Source organism: Paramormyrops kingsleyae, chromosome 17 (assembly GCF_048594095.1).
Source record: "Paramormyrops kingsleyae isolate MSU_618 chromosome 17, PKINGS_0.4, whole genome shotgun sequence".
NCBI classification, from domain to species: domain Eukaryota; kingdom Metazoa; phylum Chordata; class Actinopteri; order Osteoglossiformes; family Mormyridae; genus Paramormyrops; species Paramormyrops kingsleyae.
The window spans coordinates 8530927-8552508 of record NC_132813.1 but is presented as its reverse complement, the minus strand read 5'-3'; the positions used below and the strand labels follow the sequence as shown (position 1 = coordinate 8552508).

The 21582-nt window shown below is 42.3% G+C and overlaps 2 protein-coding genes across 4 annotated transcripts; both read right to left on the bottom strand.

The window, feature by feature from the left end:
* Positions 1 to 5: 5 nt before the first annotated feature.
* On the bottom strand, positions 6 to 7408 carry c17h19orf47 (chromosome 17 C19orf47 homolog). Of its 2 annotated transcripts, none has more exons than XM_023813664.2 (8): positions 7319 to 7408; positions 5858 to 5945; positions 4992 to 5106; positions 4518 to 4599; positions 4240 to 4365; positions 3756 to 3902; positions 1911 to 1987; positions 6 to 1798 (listed from the first exon to the last, which is right to left on the bottom strand). In XM_023813664.2, exons 1-8 carry the CDS (start codon positions 7335 to 7337, stop codon positions 1202 to 1204), a joined length of 1251 nt encoding a protein of 416 aa, XP_023669432.2. In that variant the 5' UTR covers positions 7338 to 7408; the 3' UTR covers positions 6 to 1201. The 2 variants fall into 2 exon arrangements, with proteins under 2 accessions (XP_023669432.2, XP_023669434.2); XM_023813666.2 differs by having other exon boundaries at positions 7258 to 7328.
* Positions 7409 to 11782: 4374 nt separating this feature from the next.
* On the bottom strand, positions 11783 to 19164 carry fosb (FBJ murine osteosarcoma viral oncogene homolog B). Of its 2 annotated transcripts, XM_023813787.2 has the most exons (6): positions 18885 to 19164; positions 18413 to 18567; positions 16400 to 16735; positions 16041 to 16148; positions 15471 to 15779; positions 11783 to 15334 (listed from the first exon to the last, which is right to left on the bottom strand). In XM_023813787.2, exons 1-6 carry the CDS (start codon positions 18946 to 18948, stop codon positions 15269 to 15271), a joined length of 1038 nt encoding a protein of 345 aa, XP_023669555.1. In that variant the 5' UTR covers positions 18949 to 19164; the 3' UTR covers positions 11783 to 15268. The 2 variants fall into 2 exon arrangements, with proteins under 2 accessions (XP_023669555.1, XP_023669554.2); XM_023813786.2 differs by having other exon boundaries at positions 11783 to 15779.
* Positions 19165 to 21582: the final 2418 nt, after the last annotated feature.

The window sequence follows — 21582 nt, the reverse complement described above, 5'->3', positions numbered from 1 at the left end:
TTAGATGATTTTAAACCTTTTTTTTATCATCTCAGGAGCATTTCGGCATGACAAAGAAACTAGTAACCAGTTCCATTACATATTAAAAATAACACAGTTACAGTGTCACATCAAAATAAAATGTATAATGGCTAATTACTTTACATAGGCCTAATCAAGTTCCAATGCATGTTATAACACGCATAGAAAAATTGGCTTAAATTGCGCAAAATCTACAGCCACCTCAGGAACGAAGTGTATTGATTCATTTGAAGCTCATTCAACTTTAAGCTGATGCTGGTTAAGTTGGCAACAAAAGGGGAAAAAATACACATGTACATATAAATGCCATTCGTGTGATGCCATGAAATCGAGTCGACAGGCGGATGGATTCATCACTTGACCGATTTGCCTGGTGTTCTCTGGGTGATTAACACTACATATCGGTTAAATTCCCCACTGAACAAAACGGCCATCTGGCAACTTGGGAAGAACATTGTTCAGCTGCAGAGAAGATGAAGGTAATAAAATGAAATTTAAAAAATAGCTGCCCGATAATTTGCCTGTCAACAGGGAGCAACAAGGGCATGAAGCAGAGCCACTGATGCAAACCCGTTAGCTGGCAAAGCCCCCGTGGGGAACTTTCCTGCCTGCCACTCTTACGTTACTGTTGCAACTATTTCGCTTCACGTGGGTTAATACGACGTTTATGAATAAACCCAATTAGGCTTAAATCGCCTACATTTGTGACTGTGCGGAACCATGAAATTCCAGCATTGTCTGCACCATGCCCCAAATATTCTTAAAAAAAAACTACCATGAATAAGGCAATGGTTTAGGTGTAAAAAAAATAAAATAATTAAAATCGATGATAAACGAAATAGCCAAAAATAAAATGACAGGAAATGAGGTAATTAAAAGGGAAAGTTCATTCCTGCAGGGCCCAGATCGAGTGAAGAGGGCCTGGATCGAGCTGCCCCTTCATCGCCGGAGTGTCGGGACGCCTCAAGCAGCCGGTGTCAGCTTGCGCTGACGATCCTAACAGCAAAACTCTTTATTTTTTCAGAAATACCACAGTAGTCATAAGCTTATGAGCTGAAACGTAAACTGTGTCTCCTCATGTCTCTGCTATGGCTGCTTCTCTTCAATCAGAATCGTGTACTGAGACTGTTAGGAGTTTAGGGGATAAAACGGAGGCCCTGTGCCATTGGTCAGGCGTGTTTTAGGTCCTCTTTATGCCCAGCCTCTTAAAGACGCTGACCGTCCCGGCGTGGTCCATCTGGGCGCCCTGGCAGTCCAGCGCACCAGTGCTGCTGCTAACCTTAGAGCTGGCCAGCATGAGGCCCAAGCCGCCCTTGGTTTTGGTGCTGGTGATGCGACTGTCCTGCGTGTCCGAGGGCTGTGGGGGGGCGGCCGGCGGGGCACCCACGGCCTTGGCAGAGCCGTGCGCTGGGGGCACTTTGCCGAGTCTCTTCAGGATGCTGGGTTTGCGGGCAGGGGTGCGATTGGTGGAGGGGGCAGGGGGGTTGGTGGGGGGAGCGGGGGCGGATGGGGCGGTGGGCGGCTTTGATTTGATTTGATTCTTGCCTAGCCGGCGCAGAGTGATGGGGACCTTCTTGCCCAGCAGCCTGGGGGGCAGCTGGCTTGAGGGGGCGGGGCCTTTTTTTTGCGAGGCTGGGGGCCGCTTAAGGACGCCGGCATACTGCAACACGGAGTCCTCCCCGTCGCTCCCCGCCTCCTCCCCTTTTATCACCTTCGCTGACGTCTCGTCATCCTCCTCTGCGTCACCTTCGCCCAAACGGCTGAAGACTCCCGTCGGCTGGGGAGCAGGACACGGACAAACGGACATGGCACGGTCAGAGGCTGAGGCAGACCTCCCCCGAACGGCCCTTAATGAGGCCAGGAGAGGCAGTAGCGCGCGGAGGACTCACCTTGCTCCCGGTGGTAGTGTCCGCTTTGGTCTCGGCTCCAAGCCTCTCAAACACTGAGGTACGTTTCAATGCCTTCTCTAAAAAGAGATCAATAAACAACATTCTTTAAAAAAGCAAAGTACAGCCGGCTCATTCTTAGCTTATGGTTTCAGATTTTCCAGTTTTGCAAGAAAAACACGTACACAGTTCCAGTAAATCTTCATGCTTCTCCCTTAAATGGCACCGATAATCTTGCAGAGTGAACTACTACAGACCTTTTGCCATTTTCCTTTGTTTTCACTCTTGGTTCTGCCGTAAACTCTGATCATAAAGTCCCTCAGATCTCAAATAAGACCCCATGCTTACAGAGGAAATCCTGCTTTTTTTTAAAAAACTGGAAACTTGTACAGATATGCCTAAGAAGCAGAACAAATCATTATCCATTGGTTTAAAAAGAAAAATTCTTTTGAAATATTATCCTAGTTTTTCTTGTGTCCTCATGAGTGACCCATTAAAGGATTCCTCTCTCTCTCTCTCTCTCAGCTGTATGTTGCTCTGTGAACCTGGGGAAACATTATTTCATGTCACTGTACACCTCGGTTTGGACGGCATCATAATGAAGCCCCACTGAACTTGACTTGACTTTCAGCAGAAAAATAATCGATTTAAAGCAACCCGGATAGAATTCGATAACGAATTGAAAAATGAGTCGCTGAATAACAACCAGTTATCGGCAATACTGCTTAATAATGGACTGGCTCATGTACAGGTTTAATGTAGTCCAAAGACTCAAAATCTAACTCTTCATTTTCAAAATGTCCTCTTTTACAAACGTGGTGGCCCGAATCTGTTTAAAAACTACCTATAAATATATTTAATTGGGACACTGGATCGGTGCCAATATTTCAGCCCTTATCTCAAGTCTCTAGACGGATCTCCGTTCTCACTATGCAAATCGGGAGTCGGACCGTTTGCCCAGAATTTACCTATAAATATATTCTTTAATGAATGCGGGATATCAAGACGGCCTATTATGTCAACAGCAGACACCAGCTGGTCGGTTCGGCAGGAATAATTCAATAAATCAGTAAGGCTGAGCTGGTTTCTCTCATTCCCAGGAAACGTGCCCGGGGTCTGACGCTGCCCCTCTCAGTGACCCGAGGCCTGCGCCGTCTGCGCCGTCTGCGTACGCATGCATAGACGCAAACACTCTTCTCCTTCGTTTTCACCCCTCCTCCCTGCTTCTCTCAGATCCATCTCCACCGCTTTTGTCTCAAAGTCTTTCTTCCTTTCTCCTATTCTTGCAACGCATAGTGCTAGTCGACGTATTTATATTTACATAATACAAATCGATTTCTTTTTAAACCAGTGGATAATGATTAGTTCTGCATAAAGGGGGTTGGGGTGAGGTAGGATAATTACGAGAGCCCCTGAGTGACAGGGGTCTTTAAAAATATACAACATAATTGGATTGGTCTGGGTTAGGTGATTTGGTCTGGGTTAGGTGGATTGGTCTGGGTTAGGGGCCCCGTGTGATGTACTTTCATGGGGCCCAAACCTCTAGTGACACCATGTATATTCATAATGCTCATATGTGCAGAAAAAAGTTTTTTTTCTTTTGCAAATATTAGTGACCAGACATTTTGCTTATATTCTAACTGCCCCTTTCACTTAAAGTGACACCAACGGAGACAAGGGCAATTCTAGATGCATCTGCGATATTTTATATACGAACATCCAATTTAGAAGCATTTCCTGGGACATTTTACAGCTGAGTTTAGGTAAAATCTTGGAGACTGGGGTACAGCAAAGTCAAGGTTGGACAGTTAATGGGCCATAAACATTCAGGGAGATCTGCATCAGCACCTCTCTTGGCCTGCTGCTCCAGGATACGGCGGGTCCGTGCCGTCGTCCCCTTGGGCATGTTGATGATGTACTTCCCCTCGATTTCCGCCGTCACACGCCTCCGCTTCACCGGGACGCCGCTGCCCTCATCCGCCGTCCGGCTCAGCACTGATCGTGGAGGGGGGGGGTTTGGCAGAGGAGAAGGAAGAGGTAAGTGATCAGGTGGGGCTTACTAGGGCTATCACGATCACATTGCGATATTATCGCGATTATCGTGATTATAATCACCAGAACTCTAGATGATTGGTGAAACATTTGTCCGTATAGTACCGAAACACCAGCGCCCGGACAAATGTTTCACTCGTCATCTACAGCCCTGGGGATGATTGCGCATGCGCCATATAATGGCGATTACATCGTGACATGATGGCGAGAGCCCTAGGCCTGCAAAGATACTCCCTTCCTGTATCTGATAACGTCGCCCGCAGTAATATTTGTACCACACCTGCTTTGTTGCTCTTGGCCGCCTGCTTGTTCGACACTGTCACAGAGAGGCAGTTGTCTGGGCGACGGACCGGAGTGCTTGGGGGGGACTCCCTGCTCAATGCATTGGCGATCATTCGTGTGGCGGCTGGTGAGAGAAGGTGGGGGGGGGGGGAGAATCAACAAATGAGGCATGAGCATCCTCACACGAGACGAGCAAAGATTAGGTATATGACACACACAAAAAATAAGACGACACATGATGGTAAACGGTGCCTTTTAAGTCAGGGAAACACTCACGTGTGTTGGCAGTTCTCCTCAACTCAGCCTGAACGCTAGTCTGTCCCGACGTTATGGCCTCTGTGGCCATCTTACACATGTCCTGGGGGGGGGTGACCATGGAGTAAATGTTTCGATTACTTTGAGGATACACTCAGTACAGACCACTGCCTTAAGCCACTCCTGGTCCACTAAATGTCGAGGTTAAACCAGGTGATGCCCGACATCACATAAATAACCACGCCCAATTCATTTCACAGCCGCTTCCTGTTCTCTTAATTCAAAAACAAACCCTAAAGCAAAGAATCTCTCATCTGCTTTGCAGGAACTCAGAACACCTACACTTTGACAGTGTAACATATACTGCGGAAATTGAGTGGAATGATATAATAGCCATAATATTTTAAAGCAGTGAATGTGTCTGCAATAAAGGATTTAGTTTAATCTCTTGGATTATATTTTATACACAGACAGCACACCCTCATACAGCCACACCTGTCTGTAAACTTGCTTCGCGTGCTTGAGGATGGCAATGATGTCACCGATGACAGTGATGCCCAAGTCCATCATGATCTCCTTACTGAGATCCATCAGCATGGTCTTCTGGATCCTGCCGGTAAGAGAAACTCCCCGAGTTACTATTGCTGCAAACAGATACACTGCCGATCCACCTGCTACCCACTCGTCTCGGTCAGAGGTTAATTTTAACTGCATGTCTTTGGTCTGAAAGTAGAGTATGACAGGGAGAACATGCAAAACAAACACACACACACACAGACACACACAGACAAACACAGACAAACACAGACAAACACAGACACACACAGACAGCGAAGGTGGAATTTTTTCAAATCATGCTTTGATTTAGAGATAGACTCAATTCACTCCGACAGATAAAATATCACAAGCGATACCAGTAACCAGCTAATCTGGAAACAAAGGAGATCAGTTTTCGAATAAACATGTATCATATAACTGCTGACAAACCATATTATATTATCATTGATCACAGAGGTGTCTGCAAAACGGTTACTAATCCTTCTTAAACTTTCAACCATTCCTGACAGCTTGAGGCTTGACTCCAGTAAGTGCAGTTAGGAAAACTGCCTCAAGAATGCTGCAGCGCAGTCTTTGACATCTTACATAAAAGCATTGTTTGCACCCTCGTACCTGTTAACATAAGACACTAATACAAAATACAACCCTGCACCGTGACTGTAGCATAGACTCTGCTTTTGATGTATATGTTTTTGATGTGTTTTTAAATGTACGATTGCTTTCATGCTATCGACATCTGTGAAGTACACACACTGACAGCTTTATAAGTAGATCTTCTTAGAGATCTCTCACACGCTTATTACCTGTTATCCACAAACGACAGGGCGTAGTTCACAGCCAGACCAGGAGGAATCCCAGCATCCTTGAAAAACTGGATCCACTCTGAAGTGGCTGGTGAGACAGGTGGAAGAGAGTCAATTCGGGAATTGCAACGATTTTAAAACAGCCGGCTTAAGAAGCCTAGGATAAACTGATCTGCAACTGCACCAAAAGTTGCCCTACGCATATTTTAAAAGGTGATCTTTGTAATTAAAAGAATCTGCGGGGTGAAAACATTTTATTTTGGATAAATCATCATAAACAAGTGGTTGTATCTTGTTTTTTATAAATGCCACTATCCTCCCAAAAGTGTTATGATTATTGGAATAAAAAAAGAATATTTACATTATTTTTAAATTTAATTTCTTAGCTTCCATATACAATTTCACACAGATACACATGCAGCAGAAAACTTTAAAGGAGCATTGCAGCTTTGGTGACTTGGCACTATGCAGAGTCTCCCTGAAAACCGCAACCTCCACGCTATGAAGTATGAATATACATCCCTAAATGTCACTACTCTATACTTCTCAGTGCTAATTATCTTAAATGCATGCGACGGAGAATTAAATCCTTCACGATTAATCCGTTACTAGACGAATGCAGGTGCAAAAATAGCTGGTGAGGAGATGCCATGTCGAAAAGAGGCGACACATGCTTAGATGGGGCAGCTGGAGGTTATTTTTAGACCGATGAGGTCGCATGTCCCACCCTCGGGTCCGCTGGGCATTCAATGCGGCATTTTCCCCAAACTAGTACAAGCACACTCCTTTCCAGTTATTTGTGTCGTGAAATATAACTTTGAGGTGGCGAATAGAATAACTGAGGAACTGTAAGCCAAAACTTAGGCTCTTTTGAACTTATGAAGAATGCGTGGTCACAAATTAAAAAAAAACATTATTAAGGATCCGAGTTCTTTTGTTGCCAGCTACTATTTGTTTTACTGGTAATCTCGCAAATATTTATACAGCTACATACATTCGCAAACTGTTGACACAGTTACAAAAGCTTTATTTAATCTATTTCATGATTATTAGTAGCTAGACCGACTGGTTCCTCTAGCAAACATATACATAGCGATGAAGAGTACCAGAACTAGTTGTGTTCGTATCATGACTTCAAAGGCAAACAGACAAAGTTAAGAAACTGTTTCGGTACTCCTAACTCTTACACACCACATCTTGTCCTTAAACCCCCCATATCAGCCAGTCCTCGGAAATCAGATCAATTAAAATGCAGATGTATTTTTTTAATCAGGCAACATAGCTAGTTCATTGTGTCACTCAAACCAAATCGGAGTAAGAACTCTTCCTTCCTTGTCAAATATAAACATTGTAAATGCAAAAGATATATAAAAATTCAGTTCATAACAGCATTCACTTACTAAAAACCATCACCGCGTTGCCGATTTATTGAGGCGGTTCGTATGGTCCGCTGTCACTTACCCGTTGTTACAGACGCCATCTTTGTTGAATCACAGCGGCTTCCGGTCGATCAGATGACGAAATAACCGGTTTCCATTCGACAAATGTCGGCAACGCAGCGGAAAATTCCGATTCGTTCGAATTCTGGACTTTGGCCTGCCAACCACAACATACGCTTCACTTCTAATTTAGATTTCAAATTAAGTGTTATGGAGCATTGGGTGGCATCGTGCTCTGGCACATCCAGAGTAAAAAATTTGTTTCAACAGCCCTGATTATGTGGGGTGCTGTCTTTGTGTCTGCAATGGGTTTGGGGTAGCCTATAGATGACTTGATGTGTGTGTGTGTGTGTGTTAGGGTGACCACCTAATCCATGTCAGAGGGGACAATTTGAGCTAGAACAGAGTTTGTAAACTACCTTTTCAGTTAAAATGACTTGGATTTCACTTCAGCACCAAGTTCTTAATGTGTGCTGATTGGTCAGTCTCCTATAATCATGCATGTGTCACTAATGTTATGTGAAACATTTGGATGAGTGTCTCAATCAAGCTAACAAACCAGTCAAACTACAAGAAGAAATAAAATAAAAAGAAATTGATCAACATGAGGGGGCTATACAGAGTTTATAGAGCCCCCTCATGGTAAAGCAAACATGTTTGGCATTTTGTTTTGCTAAAGCTGCCAGACAGGACAAAAGTAAAAAAAAAAAAAAATTGTATTATTATTTTGCCGAACACAAGAGCCTTTCAGTTTTAAAGTAGTTTGTAAAACCTCTAGTAGCTCAAAGTGTCCCCTCTGACATGGATTAGGTGCTCACCCTAGTGTGTGTGTGTGTGTGTGTGTGTGCATACACACACCGTTTGGTAGACTGATATTTTGCCCGGGGTGGGTCTATGTTTCTTGGGATAAACTAACCGTGAATATCCATTAAATTAATCAGGACGTAAGTTTGGCTTGAACATTGAACAAACCAGCGCCGATAAATTCTCCTGCAGGGGGCAACATGTACAGTTTTGCATTCCAGTTGTATCACTATTACTAAAAAATGTATGTACTGTATTTTGTTTTCCCATTTGTATATCTGACTTCACTCACCATTAATTTGAACTGCAACGCGTCTTAAATATCTAGCCATAACTACACGTCATACTTATTATCAAACCATTTCGTCTTTGTAATATATATGTAACTACCACTAGAGAGCACCAACACTCCTTTCAATGATTGAAAAAGATTGGGCCCTACGTATTAAACTGGATGGGCCTCTATTATTTACCCAGAACAGCAACACTATACAAACCCTGTCTTTTTCATTATAAAATTTAAATTGAGACGCAGGCTGTCAGCGATCAGGAGTCTTTCCTGGTAACAGAAATGTCCAAAAATAGAGTGCATTTCATTGGGACCTTGCTCCATTGCAGTTTAGGTTCTGTGTTTTACGGTAAAAAGAAGTCATGGGATTGTAAAAGTACTCATAAAAATGGACAAACGCCATGCGTGATGAAGGCGGGGCTGGATTTTGACCCGCATCTTCCAGGTGCGACGTGAACCAACGTGCGGCGTTCAGAAATACATAGGAAAATATATAATGAGAACTACTGGCCACATTAAAGTCAGCGAGTTACTGTTTATTTTACGGATTTACACAAAAAGAACAGGACATGTCGTTAATAGTTCCAGAAGGGGGCGCACGCTCAGCTTTCACAGTCTTATTTAAAACCGAGTCGATGTTCCCCGCTCCCTTCAGGAGAGGGCGAAGTATAAGCGATAGATGGAGAAGGTGGTTATATAAATTGCATTATCAATGTCCGTGTAAGGAAGCAATACTGTTAAATACTGTAGTACGTGACAAGGAAACGAATTTAGAGGTCATCTGTGGGATCAGCAACCATTTGGAAACAAATAAGATATGGTCGTACTAACATAAAAAATCAGATATTGTACAATTACTATATAATACATCTTTAATTGATAGTTATACAATTTAAAATAAAGGAGACACATTTTTTAATCAAAGACCACTTAGTTGTATCCCATCTGAAACAGTCTTTCAACAACTATGACAGTGTCTTTATAAGCACACATTGTGTCCATTACCACCGCGGTACAAAAGTCATGTTTCCCATTTAAATCAAAATTACTTAAAATATCACCTTAGTAAACGTCAACCCCCTCATGGCCGCACATACTGTTCCCCTTGCAGCAAACACATATGTAACCAGGAGTAAAGCAATATTTACATAAACTACTGCCAGAAAATGATTTATTTGTTTTTTGTTTATTTTAATTTGGCAAAAGGGATACTAAATCGTTGATGCAGGGGCCGTTCATAATCATGAACGTCTATGAGAGCCACTCCATGACTTCACAGTATCGATAGCGGAACATGAATGGTCCCTCAAAGAATATATTCCCTCACACAACATCCACTTTAAGAAGCCTTTAGTGTAACAGTGATATACTAACTGGAGCACAGATGAAAAATAATGCTGAGAAACATTGCATGATATTTTATCAGTTCAAGGGCTGCAAAGCACGTTTATAAAACACACTGAATATACACAGAAGTGTAAGCATTTACTGTTAAAAATTCATTAGCTACATGTTACTCCCAGAGAACAAAAATATTGCATTTCAGTTCCGTTTTGTTTTTCTGCAAATAGGTCCCCTGTCTTGAATTTATAAAGTGCATTTGACAACCTGCAAACCACAACATTAGCAAAGCGCTTCTTCTTGTGTAAGGAATCATTTCTTGGGAAATTGGCTATAGATTAAAAAAATGACAGAGTTACAGGGCATCTGTCAGTCACATTGATATTGCAAAGCATCAACCCCATTCACACACACACACACACACACACAAACCAGCATTTTCTCCCTTTATCATGACCCCCAACAACCTGAAGGATCTCGCATGATTCAATATATTATTGCACAGGTTTTTTTTAAAAATCAAATTCAGCCAGTACAACCAGTACTGAGATTTTAAAACAACTGAACAGAAATGTAGAAAACCCATAAATACTAAAACTGTCCCAGGCCAGCACTGGCTGTGTGGCCTGTGTTGTAAAAATCACCTTCATGTAATCAATTACCTCATATAATCAATTAAATCAGTTGCAACACTGGGCTTCAACAAAGTTTATTAAAGACTAATCTTCTCTACCAATAGAAAGACAGCCATTGCTGGATGTGTGAGAGTGAGGGGTCATATTTTATGCAACAATATCCCGTTTATCATCATAATGCCAAAATATAGAAAATAATATTTATAGAATATTACATATAATATATATAATATACACATTTACATATAAGCGTATGCACTGCATGTCCTTCTCATCTCCAAACCACAATTATGCAAGGTCGCACATACAATCACGTCAAGGGTACCAACATCATACCAAACAGTGATACACCTAATTTACTCTGCAATATTAGCATAGTGGTTAAGTGTCTAGACTCTGACCTTGGTTTAAATCTTAGTTTTGGTGGGGCAAGACTGCTGGTCAGCATACATGACCCTTGCCTATTCAAAATTATTTTGAAGAGAGAAAAAGTAAAATCCATAACCACAAACAACACTTCAAGGCCATAAGCGATGTTCAGTTAGCACCTCAAATAAATGGTTCCATTCCTGGTCCTCACAGGCCTGCCTCCACAGGCTGTCCAGGAGTGGAATGTCTCTGTCTCTGTGCCCCATCGGAGCACTGGGTGACGCAAATCCTTCAACTAGATCTTTGACGGTGAGATGGTGTGGGAAGTCCAAACACTAGGTTGGGCTATAGGACATAGCAGGTCCAAATTAAATTACAATTATAATGGACTTTATCGGTCACATAGGGAAATTCTAGACTTTTACATTGTCTGTTTTTTTTAGTTTTGTGCTTCAAATGAGCAACCATAACCAATCATCTCATATTGCAAAAAGCAAACAATATAGTCACAATTTACTACTGTCCAGAATTCACCCAGCCCATTGCCCAGTTGTTTTTGCCTTCTAATCCTACACAACCCCAAAAATGCTTTATAGAGTTTGGGCATGAAAGTTATCTTCTAGCAAAGCACCAATAGTCATGAAGACATTTTTATAACATTCAAAGAACAAGGCCTTTGAACCAGGCCATAGATTTAAAATGACAGTTCCTGGCCTAATTTATTCAAAACATGAGTAAAACTAGGCTCCTTCAAGAGGTCTGAATTATTATGTGTTAAGAACGTGTCTCCACCACTATTTCCAGCATTTCAAATGAGTCTGTGTATGCATTCGTCTTTGTGCGCGTGTCCGTAAAGCTGGTCTATTTTCGTGTAGCAGACGCCTGAGCCACAAGTCTGGAATTTCACATTGTACTGTAAATCCAGATCAAATCCACCATTTTTCATAGACTAGAAATGGGCAGGCAGGAAGATTCATAATAGCCTGCTAATTATTTATAATAATAATGATCATATAAATATGACAAAAAAAACACACAAAGGCACATGTTCATTTCTGGGGTCTGTTATGATTTACTGTGCTGAAATAATGCAGATGTAACTTATCTCTGGTAGCTTTGCTAGTTATTATGCTTACTTTTATGAGAAAGGTCTGACTAGTGCTGAATAATAATTATCTACAAAGAACTTTTAACAGAAAGGGATTCAAATAAATCCCTAAAGAAGCACTTCACATCTTAAAGGGAAGGCCCGCTAAAACAACTGAAATGAAGCTGAACTGTGGTTCTTTAACAATACATTGGCCTCCTGAAGATGACAGTCAGGCTGTCTGGGCCTCTGGCCTTCTGTTTTCCATTGTTCTTTGGCCCCACATGCAAGTTTAATTACATACAAGTTTAAATTTCCAGTCTGGAAAAAAAACTGGTGGATTTACCTGGAAAGCAGAGACCATCACATATAGCTACCGTCCAACAAATGTCTGGTAGAAGTTAAAAATATAACGACAAAAACATCTATGGAAAATCAGCTTAGCATCGTAGTAAAATAGTTCACTTTGTACTAATCAAAGCACATCTGATAAAACAAAACAAAAGCAGAACAAATGTACAACCCAAGTTTCCAACAGAAATTTCGTTTTCTTTTCTTGTTGAAGATACCTTTTAAGTACGAGAATATGACTTGGAGCACCTGACTCAGGATTATTTTTCTGTTTTGTGACACCTGTGAGATGCATATTTACAGTGATAGCACACTGCCAGTTCCAAAGCTGTGAGGAAACTGTGATCACAACAGACAAAAAAAAAAAACAGTGACCACCTTCATAATCTCTTTATATATACATACATTTATAGTATATATTTTTAATATATATATGTATATCTGTGTACACATTTAAACACAAAGCAAGGGCCTAGGCAGTGAAAAGCTTTTCATATTTATGGAAAAGTTTTCCTCTATTCATCTATTTTCTTGTTTTAGAAAAATATTCATATCTAAACAAACCGTGAACGTTTTGTTATCCTCAACCATATTCTTCATTGAGAAAACATTAAATTACTCTTATTCCAAACATTCACACTTTACAATCACTGTATATATACCTATATATACACACATTCATGTATATATATGCATATAGTATTCTTAAGTATTTGCTTCAACGTATAAAAAATGTCCAAAGTGCAAGACGTGCCTCTGAAGTTGCCAAACGTATATTACTAAAATTATAGTAACAATAGCAGTAATAGTATATAAGATAATAACATGAACACCAAGAAGCTTCAGGTCCCATTTGTTCGGCAGCATCAAAATCAGGCAAGAGTTTCGAGTAGAGACAGGTCATTTCGCTCGCTCAAACTCAAAAAACAAACAAGTTCACAGAAAAAATTCCAAGTACATACACCAAAAATACACTTTTTTTTCTTTTCTCTCCATCTGGGTGTCCGTCACCGTTTTCCTCATTAGCCTCCCAGAAAGAAACCAAAGGGGCGTGGCGGCCGCCAGATCATCCTGCCAATCAAAAGCCTTATTCCCCTCATTGCTAATACCAGGGGCGGTGCGTTTGAGGAAGGCATTCAGGAAACACTGAGGCCGCTTCCCTAAACATTGAGAAGCTTCAAAAAAAAAAAATTTTTCAACTCTGACATTTTAAAAAACACTTCTTGAAAAATTTTGCAAAAGCCTTGCTGAGCGACGGCAAACGGAGATACAAACAACAATAAAGTCATACAAAACAAGCAAAGGGGACGGAAATGGTATTGGCCCTCCCCCCTTTTCCTTATTACCATCAAATAAGCCACATTTTGGCATTTTTTCCCACCAGTAATACAAATACAAAACAACTGCAAAACTAGAAATAATAATTATTAATAATAATAACAACAACAACAACATTTTTAAAAAAACACTTGGGAAAAAAACCAAAGCAAAGGACAATGAATGACACGGTTATCAGAGGACGGTGGTAAAAGTGCGCATGAGCATGGAGCTGGGGCTGTCAAGCAGGGCTGCAGTATTTCCCAGAATGTCGCAGGTGAAGTGGAAGGTTTACGGATGAAAATAGAATGATTTCCCTCTTGCTTGCTGCATTTTCCTGCGTTGCTCCTTTCCCCTTTTCACTCACTCTTTTAATGTTAGATTTCGTCCATTACTTCAATTTCAGACGCCTCTTTGCTCCTGATTCAGTCTCCCACCCTATGCGAAACAGCATTAAAACAAAAGTCTCTTTTGCTTGGTTTTTTTTTTGCGTTTTGTTTGTCGCGCATCCAAAGGTTCCCTTTAAATAGGATCGTCGCCACTTTGCATGAACTTTGCTCCGGTTTTTTTTTTTTTTTTTTGCCGAACTGAAATTGCTGCTTTTGCGAAACTCCCTGCAGCTCTTCCGAGACAGTGCGTGGCCTGGGGGACGGCAGGGGCGTGGCAGAGGGCATAGCTGGCTCTCAGTCGAGGTCCCAGGAACTGGAAGTGCCCGGTGGGCTCTCAGGGGCCGAGGACTTCAGAGACGGAGAAAAACAGAAAGACAGGAAAGGGGAGACAGAAGAAACAGAGATGGGGGAGATGGACAGAGGAAAAAAAATAGAACGGGGGCAGGGATACGGTCAACCCCTTTCCATGTCCGATCGAATGGAGAAGAAGCCACACAGTGGACTTTGATGGACGGGGTGGGTGGAGTGAGGGACTGGTTTGCAGTCTGTTCGAAAAAAAAGTCTTTTTCCTATTCCCATTTAAACAAATACATTCTGTACAGTCAGCACGGAGAGGCAGAGAAAGACAGAAAGTTATGAAAGCCACCACGAGAACTAGCCCAGCAGGAGAGAGGAGAGGAGGAGCAGAACAGGAGGGGGAAATGGGAGCGGATAAGTGCTGCATTTGTGCTTCTATGCGCGATTGACATGAATATGCGTTTGTATGAGGTTCGAGGTGGTATTCAAAGTCATCCATAAAAGCTGACAGATCTCGTCAGCAACGTGTAACATCTAAAAGCTGCAGTAGCGAAAAGCTATAGTGGTTTCGGAAGCTGCAACCAAAACATGGGGAGGACTTTTCGCAACATGATCGTTTGCTTAGCAAATAAATAAAGTTTCTTTCTATACGGAAGCCGCAGAAATGCAAACGAGGAGTGAGAATTATTTACAATTCATTAACTGCATAGATGGGCACTGGTTCGATTATATGAAGAATACACACAAAACAGCGGCAGGACGAAAGCTACTATTTTTTTCAGTGAGCAAACTTGTTTTATTGTTGTACATTATTAAATGACTCAATGAGACTATTGACTGGGGTTGAGTTTTCACGAGGCTAATTGCGTTTCAGTGGATTTGTGTATCCGTACGCGCGGAGCTGTGTATAGGCCTACGTGTCAAGGGACGGGGGCTTCGTGTGTCGCCCCCTGCTGCCGCCGTTACCGTGGTCCTACCGTGTCCGTGCGCGTGGGTGGGGGGCATTATTGGCGTGTGCGTGTACGGCTGTCTGCGCGCGCGCGTGCGCGTGTGTCCCCGGGGTTTTCTTAAAGCGCAAGTAGGGAGGGAGAGTTCAGGGAATCAGAGGACTGATCACTGCCGCTGTTCCGCTGGTTTGCGCTGACCCCGCAGGCTCCCTCTGGGTAGGTGAAGACAAATGAAGATGTGTATGAGGGGTTGCAGCTGCCGATGTCATGAGTACCAGCATCGGCCACCAGGCACGGGCCGCCCACTGTAGGCTCATTCTGCGCATAGAAAGAACTAGAAAAGGCTACCTCCTGCATCATCCCCGGTTGTTGCTGCGGTGGCTGCACGGGCTGCGGTGGCTGCGCAGAGGGGTGGGGGGTGTAGGCGGGAGGCAGGTAGAAAGTGTCCTCCTTCACAGTCAGGCCCACGATGGACACAGCCGGCTGTTGCGGCTGCGTGGGCTGCGGGAGCTGCGAGGGCACCTGCTCCTCGTGGTACGGGATTTTGCAACCAGGCTGATGGGCAACCAAAACGAACTCGAGACGCTCCTTCTCCTTCTGCAGCTCCGAGATCTCTGCCTCGAGCTCTGACTTCTCTTCCTCCAATATGTCTGTCTCCTGCAGGGGATGTGGCAGCGGGAAGAGAAAGTGAGAGACTGACAAAAATAAAGTAGGGGAGCATAATCGCCACCCTAATAACAGTCCTCCTTACTAAGGATCCCCTAATCATAATCATGAACCTCTTTATTTTCTTCCGTGTAATTATTACTGACACCCGCTAATTATCATAAAGCCTATTTTATAATTAGCGTAATGCAATTACTATATAACATGATTTTTATCGTGGCCGTGCCGACGGGTACGTGTGATGGGGCTCACCGACTGCAGCCTGTCTGTTAGCTCGCGGCGCCGGTTCCGGCATTTGGCGGCAGCCAGCTTGTTTCGCTCACGACGCACGCGCCTCTTTTCCTCTTCCTCCGGGGTGAGCTATGTAATGGGGGGGGATGGCCAACCAAGTTTAGTTTCTTTACACTAACAAGGAGCAACAGAGTAGTAGCCGTGCGGTGTGCGTGCAAAATTTTACACCTCATTCCATATATAATTTCGTTTTATATGTGCACTCTTAGAACGTAATACATGAGAAAAATGAAATCACTGCAGGATTATGAGTTAGGTCCAAGAACTGGGGAGAATCATCATGGCACCCCCCCTAAAGCCCTCAAGCCACCTCCACTCACAGTCTCATCTCTTGTTCGCCGGCTGCGCGTACGGGACTGGCGGATAGGCCCCGGAGTGTCACCGCTGGGGGCAGGGAAGGAGGGCCCGGACGAGTAGCTGGGGCCTGGTAGGTCATACGGGTCAAGCGAGGCTGCCTGGGGCATAGCGGAACTTCCTGTGCCGCTCTGGCCTGGCGCCACAGAGGAGATGAGGGTTGGCTGCACCATCCACTGCAGATCCTGGCTGGTGGTGATGGCCGTCACTGTGGGCACGAAGGAGCCGGGCATCTCCACTCCAGCCCCACCCCCACAGCTCCCACTGCCCACCACTGCTCCGCCCACAGTAGATGCACACTCCTGCGTGCACAAACACAAATGTGACTAAAACAAGAGATTGATAGCCTAGGCCCATCCAAATGAATGCAAATATATTTATATTCATTTTATGAGTCATCTAAACAAATTATATATTCATCATTTGCCATGGTACATATACAAAATGTATTCAAAATACATTTAAGACACTCTGATAATATGAGTCAATACTGGATACCTTCAAGAGTGCCACAGCTGCTGTTTTTAGGAAGTCTGGCCATCTTGCTTTATGTTGTGTGTTTGTTAATGATTATGCTTTTTGACTGCTGTTTTGCAAAAGACGTTCATTATATTTATATATAGGCCTATTTTTAAATATACATTATATGTATGTATGTATATATATATATATGTATGTATGTATTTTGAGTCAATACACATACAGAATAACGCACAAAATGCACAAGAACGCAAGAGTTTGAAAGACATCGGAAATGTTAACATGTTGTTAATAAGTTGAAGGTAAGTTATAGCATAGAAAAAGATTTATTTTTTTCGTTTCCGTGTAACACAATCGAGAAGCGGATTCCTGCGACTGAAATAGCAAATGTATATGAATCCGCATAGCTGGTACAGCAAGGGACAAATATAGCACGCCGTCTGCATTACGCGCTAAAATAAATAAATAAATTATACGGAACCCTAAATCATTCCTGGAGGTGCTTAATTTAGCTCATAAGCAATTCGTTATACTGCATTGAGCTCGGACTTAATTAACATTCTTCTAAAAGCGTATGAGGGACGGGGTACGAGCTCTCGGGGACCGCGCACAAACCAATCAAAACTCGAATAATCCCCCCTTCCTCTTTCCTCCTTTCCTCCCCCCCTCCGGGTTCCCCTTAGCAACGCGACGTAACACTCCAAAATAGAAAGCATGTACGTCACAGCGAGCCTCGCGAAGCAACTGCGAGCTGAGAAAGCCTAGCGAGGGCGGAGCGTGCGTGCGCGTGGCGAGCGTCAGTCAGCGCGTTCCGAGGCGCTGTCATCCGTTGCGTAGCGTGTTGGAAATCTAACACGTTGCCGTGAGATTCTGTAGCCTTTAGTTGCTGACTTGTCAACCTCCGCAACGTAAAGCGAACCGTATTTTTTCTCAGGATGGAAGAGTGGAAACAGAAAAAAAGTGGAATAAGTTTCGGAGACGTTCAACAAAAAAATAATCCGTTATCCTTCCTCGCGGGTTAGGTTCTAAAATTAGAAGCTGTAACGTACATTATACGCGAGTTGATTGCATCGGAATGAACCGAAGCAATGTACATAGAATTCTTTCTCATATAGTACACATATTTGATGCGAAACGTGATAATAAAAACGAAGTGTACGAATTTCCTTCTTTTAGCGCACGATGCTAAATATATGCTTGACTATGTAAAAATTTAAAACACCGAACTAATGCGAATTCCGTAATGGTGCTGGTAGACAGCATATCTCCATTCGTAAACTAGCAGATTTTGCAAGTACGCATCTTCTGCAACCGCATTCTAGCAATCAGTTTATCTTGATTCATTTAGTACTTAAAACTATTCGAATTAATAAATGCAACCCAAACGTGACGAGCGGACATCAACATAATTGCTACTTACATAATTATTTTATTTCGAACAATTCAACATTGCTATCCGTGCTGGTTTCTAAGAGCGTAATGAAAGAAAGCTGTCTTACTTGTGCACTAGTGGCCGGTGGACTGCCGAAGGATTCCACGGAAGAAAGGTACTGGGAATCGATAGACGGAGAAGAGCTACCGCGGGAGCCGGAATCGAGGTCGCCGGGGAAGCCTTGGAACATCTCCCTGGGGGAGCAGAGAGACGCCGAGACACCTGCAATTCCGGGGAAAAATCAGCTGTGTGACATTACTCTCACACGCATGCACATAAACTCCCAGGTACAGAAACATTCCACCGTCTCGGAATACTTAAGTGTATTTGAGTTTTTATATAATGAAATGTATTGTTAATGAGCACTTTCTTCGGTAGGCAGTAGGAGATATATTTCCGCTTTTTTATGAATTGTACGCGACAAAAGTAGCCTACTCGAACAAATGTCATTTAAGTGTACTTTAAGAATAACTGCAAAATGTGATGACTCGATGCATTACGTTAGCTATGTTCATATAATAAATAACATTAAAAATTACCTCCTCTAGTTTCTTTATTGAACTCCTGTGAGATGCTCTCGATTCCCGTCCAAAACAGTTGCATTAAGAAGGCAATCCAGGTTGTGTTTATAGTAAATTCCTTCAAGTTTCCGGGATGATTTTTATTGTATAAATTCCTTGATGCGAGACAAAAGACGATCCACTAATATGATTTTCCTTTGGTCAGAAGTAATAAAAAGGTATGCAGGTGTTTATAAATCCAGATAATAATCCTGTTTGTCTGTCGGACGCACTTTATAGTAGCACAGTCCACTGTAGCGGCGCCTCGTCTTTATGAATGAATCGGACTGAACACGAAGCATTGTAGGAGCTCCTAGTTCCGCCCTCGGTGTTCCGATGACGTACATGCCCATATATGTCTATATTTTTGTTTGGTATCCAAGGCGATGACGTTTAGGGATTCCCTCTCCCACAGAAATGGTACAGGGCTCGCGGGCGGTTAATAATAGAAACTTTTACTATCAAAGCAACTAGAGATTTCCCACTTTTTAAAGGAAAATGAAAGAGAACTATCGTGTTTTACTTTGTACTTTTAACGAAATTCTTTGTTTACGTCCTGTTAAGAGGAAACATTGAGAAACGAAACCATGTTAGCTTTACGTCTGTTGAAGTAGCAGAGGTTATCTGACTGATTTCCTCTGCGGTCGTTGTAAATATAAATGCTGCTGTAATTAACCCATTACACTATTAAAACCCTATAATAAGGAATTAAGTATTAGCGTCACGAATTCTGTCGCTATCATTATTATATGACTATGATTCTTATTGCTATTAGTTAGATATGCTTTATTTTATATTAATGTCATTAATTCAGAGAGAAGGAATAGAAAAAAACTTTATGTACCAGGTATATGTACCATATATTCATTTTATATTGCATCAGCAGACAGACCATTTACACATTTTGTGACCTTGAATGCGCTTTGTATCGTTCTCTGCCACGTTTTGTAGGTGAGATGAAATACGAGAACTTGACGGTAGTAAACTATGGATACTCTCTTTAAAAAAAACGCATTCAGGGACACGCCTTTTTTGAGTCCCAGAGCATTCAGTGCTCGCTTCTGTGCAGTTTGATTCACTGCGTTACACTGGGCGTATCGATTCTTCATAAAACACTTGCTGAGGTAAATTTTGAAGAAAATACAAAAATATCAGTAATTGAAATCGCTTATTGTAATTGCTTAAAATATGTGTTTTACTGAAACATGTTTATTTGATGCGTATAGGCCTATAGCGAAGGGTAAACCCCTTATAATATAGGCTATTTCCGCGTTTCATCATTATAGTAACCAAACCTCCGCTGTTTGTCGCTGGTACTCATTTATTGTCGTTTATCATTGATCCATGCTAAAGTTTTTGATTAAAACTAACAATTAGATTGACAAACGTTTCATGTTATCGGAGCCGTGAATTAAAACTAACATCACCGTTATTGACTTGTTTCATTTATACGATAAGGAGAAAAACGTGTATTTTCAGGTGCGTTACAAATAGAATATAATATTGTTAAGGATCAATGTACCTTTTAAACTGTTAAACCTTTTGAATTATCGATGAATAGAATATCTCTAATAGTTTGAAATGAATTATGTTGATCCTTGACGGATTTCTTTGACATCGATATAGCGTAAAAGTTAACTGAAAGTAGCATATGTTTTTGTTTATGTCTATGTGTGTATCCATCCATCCATCCATCCATCCATCAATCCATTCATTTTCCATGCCCGCGTGTCATAAATGAAAATCATGTAGCCTAATCTGTACCTACTTTCTGGAGAATGTGCCACTGGAGAAAAATTGTAGATCTCGAAGAAAGAGCACAGGATTGTTTTTATTTTCAGCTGGATGTTTTACAAGAAATGTGCACGTAAACAGACTCTCGTGTATAGCGCTTCAACCTGGGCAGTGGGTTGGAATGACGGAAATAATAGCCAATGATGCTGTCAATATAGCATCATCCGCTTCCGAACTCCAACGGACAGATAGTGATTCATTGTTAAGTACTTCGTAGAGAATATGGCAGGTGGGAGGTGGAAAGGGGGCTGCAGATAGACAAATGCTGAACAACTTGGGTGGAAAAAAAATAAAAAAATAATTGAAATGCCGCGAAATGTCACTGGGAGGGGACCGTGTATTCGCGCGTGTAACAGCGCTAGGAGCGAGAGGGGGTAACAACAATTACTCAGCTAAGCAACGTCACCGACGGGGAACGTTCAGTCCTGTGTCAGTGTTCAATCGAGATGAGTAATCCGGATAGCCGATGTTCGTGAAAGATCGACGAGTGAGATCATAGCAGCCCAGCCGACTGTCTTGTGCCCCGTTAAACCGGTTGCCCAAACTCCACGCAGTGCAGCGCTGGCGAATAGTACGTCATGCCTCATGCAATGCCTTTCACACGACTACGGGACAAAACTGGGTCTGCAGCTGGGCATTTTGGGTCAGTGAGATAACATGCAAGTATGTTTAAATCTATTGGCCTAAAGTAACGGCCTAGTCCTGGTATATTCAAGTTCAGCGAGAATATTACTGTACGCCTTGTCATAAAAATCAACATTGCTACTTGTTACTCTTTGTCATCTAAATCCGCTCCTAAATAATCTAAAACCCCCCGAAAACGACAATGTAAGAACCCAGTATAGCTGTTCACATTAAACGAAATTAACAATACGTAAGCAAC

Excerpts from the sequence above, each read along its gene's own strand:
- c17h19orf47 (XM_023813664.2), bottom strand. Across the intron at positions 5,107-5,857 it reads CTGTCGTTTGTGGATAACAG|GATCCAGAAGACCATGCTGA; the intron begins GTAATAAGCGTG and ends TCTTACCGGCAG. Across the intron at positions 1,988-3,755 it reads GGAGCAGCAGGCCAAGAGAG|AGAAGGCATTGAAACGTACC; the intron begins GTGCTGATGCAG and ends ATCTCTTTTTAG.
- fosb (XM_023813786.2), bottom strand. The coding sequence starts at position 18,948 with ATGCAACTGTTTTGGACGGGAATCGAGAGCATCTCACAGGAGTTCAAT. Across the intron at positions 18,568-18,884 it reads CAATAAAGAAACTAGAGGAG|GTGTCTCGGCGTCTCTCTGC; the intron begins GTAATTTTTAAT and ends CCGGAATTGCAG. Across the intron at positions 16,736-18,412 it reads CACCGGCCACTAGTGCACAA|GAGTGTGCATCTACTGTGGG; the intron begins GTAAGACAGCTT and ends TTGTGCACGCAG.